This window comes from Mustela erminea, chromosome 4, assembly GCF_009829155.1.
Source record: "Mustela erminea isolate mMusErm1 chromosome 4, mMusErm1.Pri, whole genome shotgun sequence".
NCBI lineage: Eukaryota > Metazoa > Chordata > Mammalia > Carnivora > Mustelidae > Mustela > Mustela erminea.
The window spans coordinates 87,897,788-87,919,622 of NC_045617.1; the positions used below are offsets into that span (position 1 = coordinate 87,897,788).

General features: G+C 39.8%; 3 protein-coding genes across 18 annotated transcripts in view; 2 read left to right on the top strand and 1 right to left on the bottom strand.

Annotated features, from left to right (window-relative positions):
* The window catches only part of NFYA (nuclear transcription factor Y subunit alpha), a 29,481-nt gene extending 25,822 nt beyond the window's left edge, over positions 1–3,659 (top strand). For all 7 annotated transcript variants that reach the window (XM_032339877.1, XM_032339872.1, XM_032339871.1 and 4 more), the window contains one exon: positions 387–3,659. In XM_032339877.1, the coding sequence (XP_032195768.1) occupies positions 387–440 (54 nt within the window). In that variant the 3' untranslated portion in view covers positions 441–3,659. The remainder of the gene's footprint in view (positions 1–386) is intronic.
* Positions 1–21,835, bottom strand: part of TREML1 (triggering receptor expressed on myeloid cells like 1) — a 78,985-nt gene that overhangs the window by 18,688 nt on the left and 38,462 nt on the right. The gene's annotated exons all lie outside the window — the stretch shown is intronic.
* LOC116588590 (adenylate cyclase type 10-like) overlaps positions 4,733–21,835 on the top strand; it is a 41,997-nt gene continuing 24,894 nt past the window's right edge. For 6 of the 10 annotated variants that reach the window (XR_004285011.1, XM_032339863.1, XM_032339864.1 and 3 more), the window contains exons 1-12: positions 4,733–4,933; positions 5,802–5,906; positions 8,980–9,018; positions 9,748–9,891; positions 13,789–13,994; positions 14,274–14,364; positions 14,458–14,546; positions 15,167–15,358; positions 16,047–16,168; positions 20,838–20,914; positions 21,018–21,207; positions 21,696–21,751. Coding sequence is in view for 9 of the 10 variants with exons in the window: in XM_032339863.1 (XP_032195754.1) it covers positions 4,774–4,933; positions 5,802–5,906; positions 8,980–9,018; positions 9,748–9,891; positions 13,789–13,994; positions 14,274–14,364; positions 14,458–14,546; positions 15,167–15,358; positions 16,047–16,168; positions 20,838–20,914; positions 21,018–21,207; positions 21,696–21,751 (1,471 nt within the window). In the remaining variant the exon portion in view is untranslated. The other 4 variants (XM_032339865.1, XM_032339866.1, XM_032339868.1 and 1 more) reach the window with 4 other exon arrangements.

The following is a 21,835-nucleotide window of genomic DNA, read 5'->3' on the forward strand; positions in this document are numbered from 1 at the left end:
GCTTAGTATTTAAATATGATGATCAGAAAATCATGGCACAAAAATACAACATGACATAGTTTCTATTGGCCACTTAAAAGACCCGTAAACTTGAAAGGTAAAACACAACACAGGTTCTCATAGGAAAGAGATACGGTGTCAACTCTGGAGTGTTTGGAAGTGGAATGCCAGGCCAGACTTAACAGTTGTTTTACACAGAGGTTTGTTAATCTCTTCTTTCCTTATGAAGCTGCATTTTAATCCACGTCGGTAAACTTAGATGCATTCGTGGCCTTTGACTTACTTAGCAAAATTCTTTGTATTCCCCTTGGTGATGAAAAGTGAGAGCCTTGAGTTCCGTATTACTTTCGCAAAGGATTTTAATCACTATTACTCTTTGTCTCTAGGATCCAAACCAAGCAGATGAAGAAGCAATGACACAGATCATCCGAGTGTCCTAACCCCAGGCCCTGTGATGGAGCAGATCAAGGTCATGTTCCTTGCCATTGTTTCCCACTGTTCCTGGAAATTGATCACCTCTTCCAATGGGACACTGACGATTCCGTGCTGCCCTTTTCTACAGGACAAACCACTTAGTTTTTAATAAGTGGCTCAGTATTATAATTGCAGCAATGTCTGGCAAATTGAAGTCGCAAGCCTTTGTCTCGCCCTTTCAGACAGGACCTATTTCAGACTGTTGATGACATTGACATTTCGTGGATTAGGATGATGCAAGGGACCTGTGCACATAAGTGCACACACAGCACTTACTTTGGCTTCTGAAGCCAGCCAGCCATCTTAGCAAGGGAGAACAACCTTCTCAACCAAGACTGAAATCAGGGAAGCCGATGCCCACTCCTTCCCATGGAATCTAAGCAGCATCCATCCCTCTGATGTGGGATCTCATGCTGACTCACTGGACACTTTGTATTCAGAGGTGGCTTCCAGGCAAGGAAGTTCCATCTCATGACATGGAAACAATAAATTGTCTGAGATATATTCATTATCTGTGGTAATAATAGGAATCTCTGTCTACCAGATGATAAGTTGGTATTTTTGGACTCCAACCAAGAAAAGCTAACTCTGGGGATAGAATAGCAAGTCTCAAGCACTGAAAGTATAAATTCCTGAATCTTTTTTTTTTTTTTTTTAAAGCTTTGGCAAGTTGTGGTCTTTTGTCTGTCTGCTGATAGATCATCTGGACCATAGTTTTTGCTTCTACTACTTATAAGACAATTTAGAGGGTATTGGACCTTGAAACTGCCTTTCCTAAGTAGAGAACAAAACCATACAACTTCTGTGCTGAAGTGCTGAGGACATTTGTAGTAACTCCTAAATAGAGAGCCAAACAATTTTTTTTTTTTTTTAAAGTAGGCTCCACACCCAGCATGGAGTCCAGTGCAGGGCTTGAACTCCCATCCCTGAGATCAAGACCTGAACTGAGATCGAGTTGGGTGCTCAAATGACTGAGTCACCCAGGTGCCCCTAGAGATGTTCAGTCATAGGCTTTGTGACAGCATTAGAGGAAGAAAAGTGTTCACACGTATTGTAGTCCAACAGAAGAGAAAGTAGTATATATACCCATGTGTTGCCACATAGCATGATTCTCCAGTGGATGGATGCCAGGGATGGATCACTAAGGTGAAAAGAGTAATTTACATTTATATATACTATAACTTTTTAACAAGCATGGAAAGGGAGAGGTCTGAGAACTGCTCTTTGACAGTTTCTATCTGGAAAGCATTGTTCAGTCACACTCTTCCTGGATATATTCCAGCTTACCTTGTTGAGTTTAAGGTGAATGTTGGCTTCACTCCTGCAGCACTTTGTTTTTGTGTTGGCCCCAGAGAGTGAACTTTCTCTTTCTTCCTCTGGCAGCTGATTCTTTGGTGCCAGTTTCCATGTTTCCCCTTTTCTACACAGGCCTTGTGTAGCAGAAAGGTTTTTACATTGCATCCACATTCTGGGGATAAGCTGGCGACTGGTAGTGGGGATGCTGGCAGGGTCAAGAATTGGGCTACAGTTCCCAGAAGGACTGTGCCTCAGAAATTTTCTATCCTACTTCTGATTTTATTTCTAGATGTTGAACCTGGGGAAAACTATGATGATACTTGAGAAAAGAGTTGCCTTCTCTAGAAACAAGGAAAACCTAATTCTTTTACAGATCATTTGATTTTGATTTAAATCCCAAGAGTAAGAATTGACTCTTTAATTTTATTACTCTTCTTGTATTAAGAGGGAAAATAAGCCCTCTGAAGAAAACATCACGAAGGGAAATAATTGGAATAATGGAAAAAGAGGAACAGAGCTATGCAAAGAAAGCAGGAAGTAAAATCTCTCTCTAGTCCCTGGTATCTATAGTCCTCTATTCTGGCTTTCAGATGACAGGAAAGACTAAATCCTTTGATAGGCTCACCAGAAACCTCTGGCTCTTGACTTAAGTTTCAGATGTTGATTTTTATTCAGTAAGCCCCAAGATTTTCAGATGATAGGTCATGAAAAACAATGAGGAGTTTCTACCCTTGGTTTGTTTAGGAGTCTTTAAGATACAGAGATCAGAAAGTAAGATACAGAGATCAGAAAGAAAGTCCTCAGATCTAAGCCAACAGCAGTTCTAAAATGCTATTTATTTGTGTCTGTAAGATTGTACATAGTAATATCAACCTCATATTGTTGCAGAATTTTTTTTTCCTGCAAGTTTGAGTTGTGTTTTGTTGAAAGAAATGCTTCAGTTGTCATTTTGTCACTGCATTTCAGATAGCTCCTGACCCTTTTAACACATCATAATAACCCACAAAGGCGGGGGGTTTGAGGTTTGGTTTTTTTTTGTTACTAGTTCTTTTATTTGTCCTTGTGACTGTAGTGATGACTTCATAGACGCAGAGAGTGAACGGATGAGTGAATAATTGGTTTAATGCATAATTACTTCACTTCTTGAGTGCTCTTTTTGGCAAGATAATTGTAAATGTATATATTTTAATTGCACTGGTACATTGAACATATGTCGCTGTCTATACCACTGGACCAACAGAGCTTTTTCTGGCTGTTGGGTGCCTGATAATAATGTCTTGATTTTCCTTTGGGACTCAACAATATAGGTTTTTCTCCTAGCAGTAGGGGGAATACAGATGATCGATCATTGATGTCATTGCAATTGTTATTTTTTAAAATAAATTTGTAAAAAGACTAAAAAGGGATTTTTGAATTTTCACATTTCTTAGGTTCTAGGTTGTGTTTATAATGTCGAAATTGTGATCTTTGTAGACAGACGTGGGAGCTCCATAGACAGTGTCAAATTTGCAGTGTCCAGGCCTCTTACTTGTGTGTCTTTCCTTACTCTTTTCTTCCCTTTTGGCCCTCCCTCCTATTAAGGAAGTATTCTCTGCACCTGTGCACTGATTGTATATTTCGTCTTATTACTGTAAGTGTTAACCAAAATTTGATGAAGTAATTCCACAAGCAAAATAAGCCTTTCAGTTATTGATGGAGAGAACAAAGGTAAAAGAAATACAGAAAAAAAAATTAAATTTCCTTACAACTTACAGTCCATTGACCAGTACTTGAAAAGGCAGAGTGACCTTCCTCTAGGAACTCAGCTGCCTACATGTTAATACCTTGCTAAGAGCAAAAGGCAACCTTAGCTTGACATTAGCCTGTCCTCCAGGACTTCCTTTAACATTTAAAAAAAAAAAATCGTCTGGAAGCTTTCTTTATGTCTACTCCCCAAAATATATGTTGGCGATCATCCTCCAAGCATATGGCCCACTGATAAAACATCTGAAGGGTTTCATGACTAAGATTTTAGTAGAGGGTAATAAATGGCCCCTCAAGATCCTGGAAACTTTGTTCCTAAATTCTTTACACTATCCCTAACGCCCTCCCAACTTGCAAGGATATAATCAGCCACTGCTCACTCCCTAGGGTCCTGTCCCTGTGCTTTAATAAAAGCTTTTGCACGGAAGATGCTTCAAGAATTCTTTCTTAGCTGTTTGCTCCCAAACCCCAACATTTTCACATCAGTTATCACCGAAACAGCACTGATTGGGTCTTGTAGAACTAAAGATAGTGAAGCTGTAATTTTTAGATTTTTTTTTTAATTTCTGCAGAAAAAACACGGATGCTTTCCTGATTGTTAAAAATCCACAACATACTCATCCTGTTACTAATGTGAATTCTCCCAAGAATCTGAGCGACTGACGGGCAACCTCAGATAGGCCTTTACCACACACGGAACCAGGAGCTGGATCTAGAGCAAAGTAACCCCAGGAGCACTCTCAGGAGACACCCTATAGACCTGTCCTGGCAGATAAGAGAAACAGAAGAAATTCTCTGACAGTTAAGGCAGTGACTATTAAATAGCCTTAACCTAAGAGTGTGAAATTTAAAGACCATACTGAGGTTGCTTTAGTCAGATGCTAATGGAACACTGCCCTTAGAAATTCAAAGGTGAGCCAGCATTCCACTCTGATGACAGAAGACCCCTCTATTGACACTGCGATAATCTGTCTTACTGCAGAAGCATGCTCACGGTTCAAGATTCTTAAGCGTCATCTCAAACATGTCTGGAACGCACTGCCCCTCTCCAAGTCCGCTGCTTATCTACCTCGTAGAGGTCTCAAGCAGGGCACCGGGGTGGAGGGGCCGGAGGTCCGGCCGCGCCGGATTGGCACCGCCCCCAAGAAGGCCCGCACTGATTGGTTGGTTCAAGGGACCCGCCAAGGCCGTCGTTGCGGATTGGCTGCTACCCGGAGAAACCCCGTTTCCGGTAGCTTGGCGGCCAGCCCCGCCGCCGTCATGGCGACCGGCGAGCGGGTGGCTGCGCTGCGGCCTCTCTGGCCGGTAGAGGCCCGGTTGGCGGCGCTGCTTCCCGACCTTCTGGTGTTCAGGAAGCCCCGGGGATCGGAACCCGAGCTCGCCACGGCCCAGGGCGTCCTCCTTGGCGTCCACGTGACGGGTGAGGGGCGGCGCGTCGCTCTCCCGCCCTCCCCGAGGGGCGGCAGTTGGGGCCCGGCTCCGAGAGGCGTCGGCGGTTACGGGCCTGGCGCTGAGGCAAGCAAAGGCGCGGCTTAACTGCTCGCCGCCGCCTCCTGGAGAAATCTGGAGGGTCAGTTTCAGAGCTGGAGGACTCCAGGAATGGTCTCGCGTAGCCCTAGAGTTCACTTCAGACATGAAAGGAAACTCAGAAACGGGAAAGGACTTTTGCGGGACCACTCGGCAGGCTTTGAACCCAAGTTTTCTCCCAATACGCATACCGCCTCAGCCAGTTCTTTCGTCCGCTCAATTAATTCCTTTCTGGGTCCCTAAGTGTGTGCCCGCCACCGCTCTAGGAATTAGAGATCCAGCAGCTACTTCGAGAGTCGCTCACTTAACAAATACTGTAGAGTTTGTGGCATGGATCTGAAGATGAGTGATCTGAAGGTGCCTGACCTCGAGGAGCTCACCATCTGAGTTGTCCATAAAGTTTTAATCCATCCCCCTCGTCATTGGTCTCTCCGTCCCTCACGTGGGGGAGAAATCCCATTTCTCTTTGTCCAGAGAGCTTAAAGAGGGCATGGCAGAAACGGGGTAACAGGCTAGAGATGAAAGGGGGTGCTTGTGGGTGAATCTTGATCTGCAGCTCCTGGAAACGAAGGGGGTGTGGCTCCCTGGATTCTCAGAGGCGGCAGCTACCAGCCAGGTCCCGAATATGAACACTTGTTAAAAGGTCATGCAATTACTTAACTGGAGGAGATCTGCTTCTTTACACTGGCCTGATACGAGCAGGGAATAGAGCCTAAAAGTTCAGGATTTGCAGCTAACGTAATTTTTGTTTTGTCGCCTAGGGTTTACAGCATTAATGGATAGGTTCAGCCTGACCTGCAAGTCGGAAAATGACATGGACAAACTGGCCCACATCTTCAGTTATTACATTAGTGACATCGTGGAGCGTGAGTGACTTTTGTAGGGAAGTCAGGAGGTGTGGTGCTGGGCTCCTGAGGGTTTGTAACAGGAGGGGGTTTGGGCTACTTGAAAAGATACTAAAGGGTTATTCATTTAGTGTTAATCATCGTTCATTCATTCATTCATTCCTGTTTCGTGTTTTGGGTTTTTTTTTTTTTTTAAGATTTTTGTTTATTTGAGAGAGAGAGAGACAGAGATAGCGAAAGAGAGCATGAGCTGGGAGGAGAGGGAGAAGCAGGCTTTTATTTCTTCTTTTTTGCAACTAACAAGCTAGATTTTTGCCTGTATCTCCCATTCTACCTACTTTCACATCCTGTTGACTCGATGTTCAGAAAGGGGGGAAACTAATTTTAATTTTTACTTTGAATGTTTAAATCTTATTTCAAAACAAAGTATTCCTCAGGTTGCCTCTTCTAACAATAATGTAATGTGCCACATGTGTTTATATCCAATATAATTTACAAAACACTTTCTCATTTTCTTACTGCATTTTGATCCTGTGAAGTAGGACTGAGTGTTTTCTTCATCTTCTGCCATATATTAAACTCGTGGAAATTAGCCTAATCTGGGGAAGAAAAAATAAATAGCTCCTTATATGTGCCGTAAATGTTTTGAGTATATATTCTTTTTATTATTTATTTAATTTAATTTTTTTAATATTTTTTAAATATTTTATTTATTCATTTGAGAGAAAGAAGAGAAGCAGGGGGTGCAGCAGAGGGAGAAGCAGATTCCCAGCTGAGCAGAGAGCCTGGGATCGGATCTGAACTGAAGGCAGATGCTTAACCAACTGAGCCACCCGGGTGCCCTTGAGTGCCATTCTCTGATATGCACTGTAAAAGGTGCAGGGTGTGCAAAACCTCCTCTAGTTAGACCTACCCCCAGCAATTATTTTGGTCCTGAAACCTTTGGTACTTATATAACATTCCCTTCTTTTATTGACAATGTCCATACAGTCATGTGCATAATTCTGAGATTCACCAGAATTCTTACTTTGTGGAATCTCCTTTAGGAACTTGTTTATTTGACTTGCCTCTTACCCCTGAGGAACACTTGTGAAAGGCCTTTGGATTTTTTCATCAAGTTTAGATGAAAGGGAGAGATGGAAATTATATTATAACACCAGGAATTACTGGATAATAGAAGTACAAGGGAAAATAAAATGTAATAGTTGCCCTCTTGAAGTTTCCATGTTTGTGGGAGAGATAACAAGATAATTATAGATTATACATTTCGCAAAGGAAATAAATAGGGTGTAGTGGTAAAAAAGAATTGTAGAGTGAGAGATCTTCTCTGTTAGGTAAGATGGTCATAGGAGGCTCCTCTGAAGCTGAAACACAAAGGACAAGAGAAACACCTTGTGAAGAGTGAGGAGTAAAGTATTTCAGGCAGAAGGATGCCAAGTGCGAAGCTTCTAAAATGAGAGGAAGCTTGCTGTGTTCTAGGAACTAAGAAGACCAGTGAGGCTAACACATAACTAGCAGGGAGAAGAGTGGCTTGAGGTGAGATTGGAGATCATTGAACTCTGTAGGCCACAAGGAGTTTGGATTATAGATTTTTGTATAAAGGGAAACTGTTAAAAGGTTCTGGCAAGGGGGTAATGTGATCCGATTTACACTTTTATAGCTCGTTTTAACTTGCCTCATGGAGACTGCATTATAGGGAGCTTATAGAAGGCAAGTGGTAAGAATGGAAGCTAGAGGAGGAAGTTGTAGCAGCTGTGGAGAGATGATGCTGATTTGGTCTAGGGTACTGGTTCTCAACCTTGCAAGCACATTAAATAACCACTCGGGGAGCTTTTAAAAACCTTAGTGTCTAGGCTTTACCCCCGACCAACTAAATCAGGATACCTTTGAGTAAGCCCAGAAATAAGGATTTTTTTTAAGCCAAGGTTACAGGCAAGGTGGAAACCCCTGGTCTAGGGATAAAGGAGTGGAGCCATAAGGAGACAAATTGATCTGAAATGTGTTTTGCAGGTTTAGCAGACAAGATTTGCTGGTATATTGCTATCAGTGGGAAGTAGTGAGGAAAGTGACTCTGAAGAATTTTTTGGCTTTCATAACTGAATGATGGTTGTGTCACCGAGTTGGACAAGACTGGACTTTGAGAAAGAAAATCAAGTGTTCTGTTTTGAATATACTGAGTTGAGATGTCAATAAGTCATTCAAATGGAAAAATGAAGTCAGTAGCTATGATGGAACCTGGAGCTCAGAGAACAGATCTTTGTTAGAGACAAAAAGTGAGTTGATGGCATAAAGATGTTAGAGTTAGGAACTGATTGAGTCCACATGAGGAGAGTGTAAATAAAGAGAAAGAGCCTTAGACTGAGGCTTGAGGGACTCCAGGACAGATTATGATTAGAGAGAAAGAACTTTAAAAAGAAACTATAAAACAGTCAGGTAGTATATTGTGGTGTTGCTGAAGCCAAAGTAGAAGTAGTGTCTCTAAGAGAAGAGGGCTGGGGCTGGCTGAGTTGAAAATGAAAGGTATAAAGTATAGTGCTGTGAGAAAATACTGAATTTAGCAAGGTGAATGCCATTGATGATCTTGATAAATTTTACTAAAGTGGAGAAGAGAATGGTAGAGAAAAAGTTTAAGAGTGACTAGGATACAAGGAGCAAATTGTATACGGCCAACACTTTTGAGAAATTTTTTGCTGGAGATGAAGCAGAAAAATGGAGCTAATAGCAAGAAAAGGTAGAATCAAGAATAGGTGGATTAACTTTCTTGTGTTTTGTTTTCATTTTTAAAGATATTAATGGAAATGATCTAGTGGAGAAGAGATAAGGGAGGGAGTAGAAGGGGCTAGGATCCAGAGTCCAGGGGGGTGACTTTGAAGAGAACAGCAGTATTTCTTTCATTTTCAAGAAGATGGATATAGATACAGACAGATTGGGGGAGAAGCTAAGGGAAAGGAAAGGTTCCCTTGGAGAGAACAAATAGACCAGATAAGATATGAGGAAAAACTCAGTAGACCATTCTTCTAATCATATATAATTCTGCTATGATCTAGTATATCTGATTTTGATGCATTATCTTCTCTCTTTTACTTGATTTCAGATGTTCTTTGTTTTGGAGGAGATATCCTAAATATCACAGGTATTTTTCAGTTTTTCTGAATATTTAAAGGACCGTGAGTGAGGAAGACTTCATTTAGGTGGAATTTGGCATATTTGTTTATTCAGCATTGTTTTATTATTTAATATGTACTTGGCCCTGGGGAAACAAAATGAAGAAGGCACAGTCACTGGCTCAAAGATTCTCTCAGTCTAATAGAAAAACCTTGCCCATATTAAGTTCAAAGATGCTTTACATTTTGCTTAATTGAATGACAGACAAGTGCCTATAAAGCACTTAGTTGCATGAGAAAACTAATGAGAAACTTAGTCCTTAGAGCAAAAGCTATGTGTAAGATAAGGAGGAGGCAAAATCTCCAATTTGGAGAACTCTCAGGATCATTGATAGCCATATGCTTGGCCTCTTTTTTTAAACTTAATTAAGCCACCCTTGAAATTAAATTTGAACATGAACTTATATTTTATGAACCTCTTAGTTAGTGCCTCTCCCATTCTGTTAGTATACTGGTGGAGGGAAGATTATCAAAAATAATCTTAAACTATAGGAATGTTTCAGCTTCTGCCTTGTCTTGTTTTTTATATGATGAGTGGTTTTGAGGCTCTAAGGCAGTATTTTAACCAAGCATAATGTATAGGGCCAAAGAACCTTGCCTGACACCTTGCATGATATTTTCTGCCTTGTTGGGGGCTTTACCCATATCAGGAGAATACAGATATTTGATCCTTGTCATCCTGTCTTGTGTGTCTGCAGGGAATGTGCTCCTGGCACTCTGGACAGTGAAACAGAATCAACTCAGTGACATCATTACCCTGGTGGCAAAATGCAGTCTGGAGATACAGGAGAAATTTGGAATCTACCATACGAGAGAAGGCCAGGACCTAAAGCTAAAGATAGGTAGTAGCTACTAAAAGAGTGATAAATTAAAAAAAAAAATCTATAAAAATTCAAAATATAAATGACAACCTGAAAAAAAAATCTGCAGCTTATATCATATACACAAAGGGTAAATATTAGAAATAGAACACGTAGAAATCAACAAAAGACTAACATTTTAAGAGATGGGAAAGATGAGAAAGGACATGAATAAATAGTACGTAGACAAATACATCTCTTTTAACATGTGAAAAAATACTCAATTTCATAATAAGAAAAATGCCAGTTGAAAGTACATTGAGATTATTTCTCATCTATAGATACTAAAAATTCAAATCCTGAACACACTGTTGATGAGGCAATGAGGAATAAACACTCTCATACACACTGCTAGTGGGAGTCAACGGCGGTACAACTGCTATGAAGAATAATTTTGGTAATCTGTGTTGAGATTCCAAATGCATTTATTCTCAACCTAGCAATCCCACTTCTAAATATTTATCCTATAGGTATACCTGAGTATGTGTGCAATGTTATAGGTACATGATTTTTTATTGCAATGTGGTTTTTAATAAAACTATCTAAAGGAGACTGTTTAAATAAACAATATGTCTACTCAATGAGATTTTCTGCAACTTTAAAAAGGTATTCTGATATAGCTTCAAAATATAGTTGAGAAAAAGCATGATGCAAAGCCCTGTGGTATGCTACCTTGTATATAAAGACGAAAAATAAGAATTTTTTTGTTTGTTCCTATTTTTATAAAGAAACACTAGAAAGATATATAAGAAACTAATAAAAGTTACCTACCTATTGGAGGAAAAACTGTTATATTAGCTTCAGGTGTACAATACAGTGATTCAGCAATTTCTTACATCACCCAGTGCTCATCACAAGTGCCCTCCTTCATTCCCACCACCTATTTCACCTATCCCCCCACCCCATCCCCCACCCCATAACCATCAGTTTGTTTTCTATAGTTAAGAATCTATTCCTTGGTTTGCCTTTCTTTACCCCCCCCTTTGTTCATTTGTTTCTTAAATTCCACATAGGTATGAAATCATATGATATTTGTCTTTCTCTGACTTATTTCCTTTAACATTGTACTCTTAGCTCCATCCATGTTGTTTCAAATGGCAAGGTTTCATTTTTTATGGCTGAATAATATTCCATTGTGTATGCATGTGTGCATGTGTGTTTGTGTGTGTGAGATATCTTCTTTTTTAAATATTTACTTATTTGACAGAGAGAGAGCACAAGCAGGGGAGCAAAAGGCAGATGGAGAGGGAGAAGTAACAAGAGTGCTTATTATCAGTGGGACTTAAAGCCTGGAACTTTAAAAAACAGTGGGCTTGATTCTGAGAGAGCTCAGCTAGTGATAGGAAGCTGAGCCTCTGCCCTAAAATAGACAGCACAGAAAATGGTGTGCAGAGATACAGCTTGGAAGCAGAAGTTTGAAAGGCGCCTGTGGCTTATGGGAAGGAGAGTTGGTTACTAATCTCAGAGTTCTCTGAGGGACTTCTCCAGGAACCAAGGAGCTGGCATGTGCTATTTTCCTCCCCTGCCCCTCATTATAAACACACCACTGCCTATGGGTTTGCTCATACTGTGCCCTGTCCCCTCCAGCCAGACCTGCCTCAGTCCTGGTGCTGTGGATCCTCTCCCCGAGAAGACCCAGGCAATCCCTGCCAACACTGTATCTCCTGACCTCCCATGGGGGATGCACACACATTGTTAAAATTACACACCCTACCCTTGCATGCTGTCCAAAGTGCCCGAGTCCTCTGGCCTCTGAAGCAGCTACACATGCCCTGTGGAGGAGGATCAGTGCCACTAATTAAAAGTGCACATCCTGCCCACTACCTGCAAGAGCAAGAGATGTAGCTGGCTTTCCTAACACACAGGAACAGACACAGAGTGTTAGGCAGAATGAGGGGACAGAAGAATGTGTCACAAAGGGAATCTGTTTTCATCTTTATCCTTGTTTTTATATAATGTCTTTTCCCCCCTCTGGCTGCTGTTAGGGTTTTTTCTTTATCTTTGGTTTTGGATAAATCTGATTATGATGTCCCTTGGTATAGTTTTCTTCACTTGTGCTTGCAGCTCATTGAAATTCTGAATCTATAGAGTTTGGGTTTTATCAAATTTAGAAAATGTTCTGCCATTATTTTTCCAAGTAATTTTTTTCTCTCTTCCACCTCCTCTGTCCAATTATACACATATTAGGCTGCTTGAAAATGTCCTACAAGTCATTGATATTATTTCTTTTTTCCTCCTTGTGTTTCATTTTGGATAGTTTCTATTTCAGTGTTTTCAACCGTACAGAGACCTTTTTTTATATATATAATCTCTACTTAGTCATTTTCTAGGTTCTTGAATATAGTTATAACTTTTAATCTTTTCTTATTTACTAATTCTGTCATCTGCGTTATTCTGGGTTGGGCTTGATTAATTGATTCTTCTCCACATTGTGGATCATATTTTCCTTCTTCTTTGCATGCCTGGTTATTTTGGGGTGGGTGCCAGACACTGTGAATTTAACCTTGTTGGATGCTGGATTTCTTTTATACTTCTATAAATATTCTTGTATATACTTCTGAGGTGTGGTTAGCTTGATTTTTTTTTTTTTTTTTTTTTTTTTGGTTAGCTTGATTTTTTTCAGGTTTTGCTTTTAAACTTTGCTGGGACCACAGCAGTGTTTAGTCTAGGGCTGGTTTTGCCCCCATTCTGGAGGCAAACCCCTTCTAAGTACTGTGTACCTAATGTCCTGTGAATTATTAAGTTTGGCACTCTGGCTAGTGGGAATAGGAACTATTGCCAGCCCTGTGTGATATTGGGGATTGTTCCTTCTAAACTTTTCAGGTGATTCTTTCCCTGGTTTCAGGTAATTTGCTGACATTGATGTACTTATTAATTCTCAGTACTCAGCTAAAGACTTGTAGGGGATCTGGTACAATTCTCTGGAATTCTGTTTCTCTACACTTCTCTCCAGGACTCACATGCCCTGCAAACTCTAGCCAGCTTGGCCTCCTCAGATCTTAGCTCTGTTTCCTCACCTTGAGGTGTCCTCTGGGCTATACCTGGGCTTCTCTTCCCTGAGAAGTCCTAGAAACTCTTCCATGCAGTAAACCAGGGTACCAAAGGGTTCATCTTGTTTGTTTCCCATCTCTCAGGTATCATTATCCTTTGTTACCTGATGTCCAATATCTTGAAAACTGTTACTCTGTGTGTTTTTTCTAGTTTCTTCATTTGTTCTGGGAATTATGGTAAATATACCACCTGTTAATCCATCTTGGCCAAAAGTATGTGTCTGCAGTTCTTTAGAAAGTATTTTCCCTTTGTTTTTAGTTTGGATTGGGTAACTTAACTAAGGGCAGGCTTAACTCAGATATAGTCCTTTTTTCCCTGGCAAGCAAACCAGTTTTTTAGCAATATTAGCAGTAAGAAATGCCTCAGGATAAGAAAAATAGGAGATAGAATAAAAGTATATGGCAAAGCCCAAGCCTGGTAAAATGCCGATTGGTATTTTATCTGGTAAAATCACTTAGCCTTCATTATACACTGAGGAGGTGGTATAGTCACTGTGGCAGGAGTTTCTTAGCATAACCATTAGGTCTCTACCATCACGACCTGGTTGTTTATTAGAAGAACAATTTTAAAGAGAGAAATCTTAGAGGCCTAGGATCTCTTGCTTCTTCTTTCATACAACCCAAGTTTGTTTGAATGTCTCTGGGTATGCTTATGACAGGAGGAAATCCAGGGCAAAGTAATATTTTTGAAGGTAAGCTCACCTAATATTTTTGCAATAACAAGATTGGCCTGATACATAGAGCAATGTGAGGATTCCAGACCCCACCCTTTGCATAGTTTTCCAGTTGAGTTTGACTATTCACCACTTGTCTCCTTTTTTCTGGATAGGTCTGTCTGCAGGTCGGATTTCCCAGGTTATTGTTGGAGACGAGCAGCGACAGTACCTCTTGGTGATCGGGCGGGATGTGGATGATGTCCAGATAGCACAGCGTTTGGCTCAGGCAAATGAGATTGTCTTGTCCTGGAACTGCTGGAAGCTCTGTGAGCAGTACATGTTTGAAGTGGAAATCATGAGGGAGGATGAAGCTGTGAAGGTAGGAGGGTGGTCCCATCCACTGCACGTCCTGAAAAGGCCTTCCTACTGCACAGGGCAGTGCTCTGGTGGTGGTTGCATATGGCTTGACCAAACCAACAACCACTGGAACTCTATTTTGGAGGGAGGTGGGGGATATCCTCCCAGGAAGTTAGATGAGGCAGAAGCTGGAAAGATACATGATCAACAAGGGAAATGACATCCTCAGCCCCTCTGTTAAGGGACCAACAGTAATGCAGTTGGTGGGTGGGCATACAATTGAGCGGTTTCCTTTCTGTAGTTAAGAGATATGCGGATCATTGACCCATTTGATTTTGATGAGCATTTTGACAAGTGCCTTGATTACCTGCCACATTACCGGACAAGTGCTGGTAAGTTACTTGGTCCTTTCTTCCCAAGCCCAAAGTTTCAAAGATAAATTTTGCATATGGCTGGAGACAATTTGTTTGTTTTCCTTTTCTCAGATACTCTAAGAACTGCCCTGGAGTTGGATCCAGACTCTGCGCTTGAACAAACCCTGCGAAAGCACATAACGAAAAACCTTTTGAAAAAGGTTATTTCCTAGTTCTTGAGTCATCATGTAGACTGTGTGTGTGTTTATGTTGACAGGTCTACGTTTACAAAAGATCATATGATCTTTTCCTATTAATCCAGTACATCTTCATCTCCTGCTCTCCGTTGTAATGCCAGCAGGTTTCCCCATCTGTACCAGTTCCTGTGATGACGTGTCATAATTTTAGATTTCTCAGTTCTAGCAAGTGGGAGACATATCTGTTTTTCAGTTTTCCTTCAAAAAACTAGTACATTGTAAACAGGGTAGAGAGTATATGCTTGGTAAATATGTGTTGATTGATTGTGTATATATGAATCTATATGAATCCCTTAGTAAGTGATATAATGACTAATAGAATGGGCATATCAAACTAACTCATAAAGAGAAAACATCAAAGTGTGGCAAATTTCATCAGTGAATTAGGTTTAAAGTCAAACAGTTTTTTAAATTCCAAGTGTACTGGTTTGTACATCTATACTTCTCAAACCTGAATTTTAAGTTTTGTGTCTGACATTTGTAAGTTATTTTCTCATATTCATCATGGAATATAGAATTCAGATGCTTAGACATGATACTGAGAGTTGAAGATACAGGCAAGATAACTCACTGTGTCTTTGTAGATTGATGAAGGGCAACCTATGGAATACATATCCGAATTCCGTACTGTGACTATGGTTTTGGTCAGCCTAGAGTTCAACAAGACAGCATGGATGTTGCATTTATGTCATCTTATCCAGGAGGCTGCCCTGTATATCTCCACAGTCATAGAGAAAGGGGGTGGCCAGCTAAGCCAGATCTTTATGTTTGAGAAAGTAAGTACAAGAAAACTTGACGCATCAGCATTAAAGGTGAGTGAGGGATAATAGTCTTGTTCCCCACATAACATATAACACATGTGTGAGGCAAATTCCCTGCTGTTTATTTTGTGACAAGCTATAGGACATCGAAAGTTCAACTAGTAATAGTTAAGGAATGGGATATTCTGGTTAATTTAATTTTCAGGGTAACTAAAGATTATTCTCCATGTCCTTTTTTTTTTAATTTCAATTCTTGTTGAGAAATCCTTATCAGAGCAAAAGCATATTTTTCTGGTTCTTTTAGTCAAATGAGTATAATTAGATATTTCTGATCATTGAGAAGTTTGAAAAAGAGCAGTATCATAATACATGACATTATAGGTGAATAAAAATGTGAGTAGATAGCTCAAGTTATATACTAGAAATGGAATTTTTGAAAAGTTCTTGAAATCAGTTTATCTTGTGTTTTAAATTTCAGTTCTTTGTAGAATTAGTTAAATCAAGATTTTATTATTTCTTCTTCTTTTTTTAAATCTCCATGTTGATATGTCCCAGTGTCCATTTCATGAATCCTACTCAATATTCCCAACAGAAAACCAGTGGGGAAGTGCTCTGGCTTCATTCAGGGGAGTTGGTCCAGTTGAGGCAAGCATAGTCTTTCCCCAGGTAAACTTCTCTTTTCCTTCTTTGTCATCTGTCCCAGGGCTGCATGTTCTTCTGTGTTTTTGGCCTTCCAGGGGATAAGAAGCCAGATGAGTGTGCACATGCCCTGGAGAGCTCCTTCAGCATCTTCAGCTTCTGCTGGGAGAATCTTGCTGAGACCAAGTGAGAAGGAAGGTGGGGCAGAGAGGAGCTTCTCAGGCCCCAGGGGGCTCTTCAGGCAGGGTAGGAGGCAGTAACAAGTAGCTGGGGTTGAGAGTGTCCAGAATCTGCTTACAGGGGAGGGAACATGCTAAGGGAAGTCAGAAAATAAGCTCTATTAAGGAATCATTAGGTACAGAATTAGGTAGTAGCAGTACTCAGGGAAAATGAAGATAAGTTTCTATCTAATGGAGTGGAAGAGGGAGGAGCCAAATACCCATAACAAGATTTAAGAACACTGCAAAGGAACAAGCAAATGTGTAAATTAATATAATACAAATAATATATCTGTATGTCGTGGGAATGTAGAACAAAGGCTGCCTATCTACAGGGAGGGGAGATGTGGGAAGAGAAGTTGTAGGGCAATTACCAAGATAGGAAGGAACCACCACTGGTTAATACTCTCCTTCCCTTTCAGTCATAGTGTTTCCTATCCCTTGATTTTTTCTGGAATTCTCATTGATCTCCCTCCTCCTTATCTACCCCACCCTCCCACCTTCTACAAAAGCCTTGTCCTAATAAAGGCACAGAAAATTCCATGTTCCCGCTAGTCGCACTATAACAGTGTGGGCTAAAATTTTTCAGATGACTTTTTTTTCCCCACTAGAAAGCCCTGAGGAAGGTATATACATAAATAAATTTGAAAAGTTATTTTTAACATTAACATCAAGTCAGAGATTTGTTTGCCATACTTATCCAAAATGAATAAAAATTACATAGCACTTCAACTTAGGATATTTTGTATATGCTACAAGTGTGAATGTTTTTATCCTTCTTTTCCATGTGAGGAAACTAAGGCCACAGAAGAGGAGTTTCTAGCATACAGCAGAGCTGATAATGAAACCCAGACCTTCTGTCCTCAAATCCTGTATCATTTTCATTACCTAACAGCTGCCTCTTATAAAATGTAAATACTCTCCAAAAGGGAAAACCTATATTACTAATGTGATACTATTGTAGAGGCATTTTAATATCTATAATTTTCTTATATTATATATCTTATGTTATCTAATATTCTTGTAGAGTATTAGTACTGAAAAGGAACTTAGAAATGATCTGATCCAACTTTTTATTTTACAGATAGGAAAGATGTTTCAGATGCTTCATAGATAATCAAACTCTTAGCCCAAGGCACATATGTATTGGCACTTCTTTTAAACCTGATGGGATCTGCAGGTACTCCTACAGCCCACTTCCCACTTCTCTCTCTCTAATATAGGTGTGCTGGGCCATCTCTTCCAGTGCTGGTCTCTTCTGCTCTTGAATTTTACATGGACATGTGGCCTTCGAGAGTCCTGCCTTTTACTCCTGAATGAGATATTCATTTCTCAGATCATAGTTTTGTGCTTTTGGTCTTTTTTATTTTAGAATATAGTAGATTTTTAAGAGCTAGATATAATCTTGGAGTTCCTCTAATCTGTCCTCCTTTTTTTAAATCTGACCTTCTGAACTAAGATCTAGAAATTAAGATCCAGAGATTATATTGGTAAGCTGCATAGCCTGACAATGTCAAAGCCTGAAAGCTAGTTTCCAGGTCAGTGTTTTTTTCCTTGACGATAATAACTAATTGAGTAATTTCCCGAAGTGTTGTTGGTGGAACATGGGCTCCTTAATAAATCATGAAAAAAAGATTCTCATGGCCAAATGTGTTTGGGAAGTGATGCAAACTATATTTCCTTCTTGGAGGTTCACAATATACATTAGTATCAAAAAGTTCTGAGTAGTCTTATAATAAAGAAACTTGTTTCATCAACATTTGAATCAACATTTCAAATTTACTTGATCACCAAACACTTTTCTCCAGAAAGACCTAAAAACATCCAGAAGAATGACTGTTCTGAGGAGCATATTTTGGGAAATGCTGTACTAGCAGGTGCTAAAGTTTGCCTTCTTCACCCATAATCCAAGTGTAGAGATGTAACCGAAGAGTTGCTTTGTGACATCAGTAGCTGGGACTACAACTCAGGCCTCTGCATGATGTCAGCCTTGCCCAGACCCAAAACCACATTCCGGGTCTCCTTTCTCAGTGACCCTATTCACTTTGGATCATTTTCTAAATTCTTCTTTCTAATCTAGGAAGTACTTTCAGTTTTCAGTTCATTTACAGAAAAAGATGATTTTCTGAGTCTTATGATTAATCAGGCTTTTCTGGTTGGTGACTGTTTCTCCAGAATATTTTTGAGACTCAGCAAATGTAGTCTCAGAATCTCTTCATTATAATTCTTTGGCACCAGAAACACTTTCTGTATATTTACTTATGTTAAAGAATATAGTTTTTTCATCAGTGAAGAACATCTCTTAAAAAAAAAAAGAAGAAGAAGAACAACAACAACAACAAGGAACACAGACTACCAGGAAGAGCAAGGGGGAATTCTAAAGTCCAGTAGAAAGAAAGAGAGAATAGAGTAGAAAGAAAGAGTAGAAAGAAATGAGAATAGTATGGTTTGTTCATTCTCATAGCCTTGTTAGTGGCTGAGTTTATTGCATGTGTGAATGCACCCACTCGGCAAGCATTCACAAGCCAGGCACATGCTAGGTGTGATGAATGTAAAGAGAAATAAAATACTGCCTCCTCCATTAGGTAAACAACTAATTTTAATACCATGAAATGTAAGTGTAGGAATAAAATGCTAGAGGAGCTGCAGCAAATTGCTATGGGAAGACAGAGCCATTCTTCCAGGGGTCACAGAGGAGTCTTGACTATAAAGACAACATTTGAACCAGGTTGAGAAAGGAAGTTCAACATTTGGGGAAAGCGAGAAAGGGTGTTTTAGAAGAAGGAAGCATGGTGAAACATCCAAAGATGTTTAGTCTTATTCTTGTGTGGCAGCAAAACCAACTGTCTGGTTCAGGTCTTGGGTTTCTCTTACTCACTCTGAGCAATGGGCCCAAGAAAAAGTCCTCAATCCTGGCCTTAGAGGAAAGCAAGAGAGTTTTGATGGCATAGAAACAATAGTGTTAGCATTGTTGCCACTTTTCATGCTCTCTGTAAATAACTAAAAATGGTTTATTTGTAGATTTAACTTGAAAGTAATTTGTGCCTCATTGTACCCTCTCTCTCTATCCACATATCATATCTGTCATGTGAAATTTTCACATCAAGTAAATTTTAACATCAAGTAAATCTAATTATTCCCTGTTATGTAAGAACTTGCCACCTTTGAGCCTTGGCTTCACCTGGAATGGTGTATGCCCGCTTTTTAAATAATTCCTATTTCTTTTTTTTAAAAAAGATTTATTTTTTATTTATTTGCTAGAGAGAGAGATCACAAGTAGGCAGAGAGGCAGGCAGAGAGAGAGAGAGAGAGGCAGAAGCAGGCTCCCTGCCGAGCAGAAAGCCTGATGCAGGGCTCGATCCCAGGACCCTGAGATCATGACCTGAGCTGAAGGCAGAGGCTTAACCCACTGAGCCACCCAGGCACCCCAAATAATTCCTATTTCTAATGCTTTCCCATTCCTGGCCTAGGTAGAACCACATCTCCCCTCACTTGTCCCTACTGCACACACCATCAGTGCTGTAGCCATCTTGAACTGCTTTAGTTTTGCACAAATACAGCAGGCTTTTCAGAGTTTCTGCCTTTTCCCACTGGACAGAAGCTGTTGCTCCGCTTTTGCAGTCCTTCATCCTGCACAGTCCAATCATACAACCTCTCCTTTCTGAGTGCTTTTTCTGACTAGTATGAGTTAGTATGTCCATTCTGTTTGCTCTGTTAATTGGCTGTACTGATTTCTAATACATTGTATTTGTCTTGTTGACTTATAAATATGTCTCTTCATCTCCCTCAATTTCTACCACCTTCCCACTGCCTGAGACTGAATTTCTCCAGAGCAAGATAATCTTTATTTTTCAGAGCAAGATATTTTAAACACCTAGCCCAGGACTTGGTACTGTACATACTTCTCAGTGTTTGTTAAGTGACTGAACCTGTGCACAAATTAATGAATTTTTAAAAAATTACTCATTTTTAAAACGTATTCCAAAGACTAATTTGCTGTAGGAAGGCTTCCATCAACAGCCTGACCCTCTGATTATTCCTATACTCTGACATTCTAGCATTATTTGATCAGTTAACCATGTATTGATCACTGTTGATCTACTTTTCATTTTGGGGTTTTATCTGAGGCAGCATGGTATAGTGGAAGCAACACTAGGCTAGGAGTCAGGAGACTGGATTCTCATTCTGACTGTTCTGTTGATTTCTGCTGTGTAACTCTGGGAAAGTTAATTAGCTCCTTCAGTTGTGGGTTTTTGTTTTTTATTTTGTTTGTCAAGCGGGATTAAAATATTTGCCCTACATATCTCACATATTTGTTGTTAATTATCGTTCAAAACATCAGATGAAGTAATCAATTTGAAAGTACTTCAAAAAAACATATAAACCAACAGATAAAAGGTAATTTTTTTTAGTCTTTCTGCTGCTAATAGCTCCCCAACTAAAACTCCATGAATATGGGGACTGTTTTGTCCCTTTTTAACTTTATACACATCATGTGATGTAGACAGACAGCAGTCTCTGGCCTTTTCTATTCTGAGCTCTAAAACTAGATGTCTAGATCTAAGGAGTGACAGCTTTAGTGCCTGACTTGGAAGCTTCTGACGGTATTTACCCACTGTTGCTTTTCCGATCCCCAGGCTTGTTTCTGTCAGTATCACCAATGGACCAGTATTCTGTGGCGTGATTGGGGCAGTTGCAAGACATGAATATACAGGTAGAATAGGATATTGGATTATTAGCTCTGTGACTTAAGGGGTGAAAGTGGAGGAAATGGTTCAAAAATTCCCTATCCTTTTCTTTCTGTCTCTCTGACACAGTTATTGGCCCAAAGGTGAGCCTTGTGGCCAGGATGATAACTGCTTATCCAGGTTTGGTGTCCTGTGATGAGGTAACATATCTAAGATCCATGCTGCCTGCTTACAACTTCAAGAAACTCCCAGAGAAAATGATGAAAAATATCTCCAACCCAGGGAAGATGTATGAATACCTTGGCCATAGAAGATGTATGTGAGTGTCATTAATAGTTTATTCCCATCTCTTTTACAGAATCAGGATATAGAATCATCAGTGTTTGAGTGTATGAAACTAGAAAGAAAGATGTTTCTAGTCCTGGCCTACAGGAATAAGAGACATAAGAAGAGGCTTTATTGTCAGAGATGTTTAGCTTTTCTGTTTAACTCTTAGCTAATTCCTCAGTGAACTTCTTGCTATCCAACAGGAAGAGAATCCAGTAGGTCACGAATCTGAGCGTTCTTTTTTACTTTATTTACTTCACAATTAATTTACTTCTCTGGACCTAGAACAATCAGTATTCTCCCCTTCCTGATCCCAAATATTTTTAATTTTTTAAAACTCTTTTATATAGAACTCTGGACCCTTTCAATTATCTGAAAGTACTTGCTGATGAGACAATTTGTCTTCTAGCTATTTAGAGATATACATTCTATCTATCCCAATCTGTTACTAGACACGTTTCCCTTTGTCTTTTTTCCCAGAATGTTTGGGAAGAGACATTTGGCCAGAGATAGAAATAAAAATCACCCTTTGTTAGGTGAGTTTTCTACCTTAAATCATATATTTTTTTTCAGCTATAGATGGTTAAATGTGATTTTTTAAAAATGCAAGACTAAGTGCT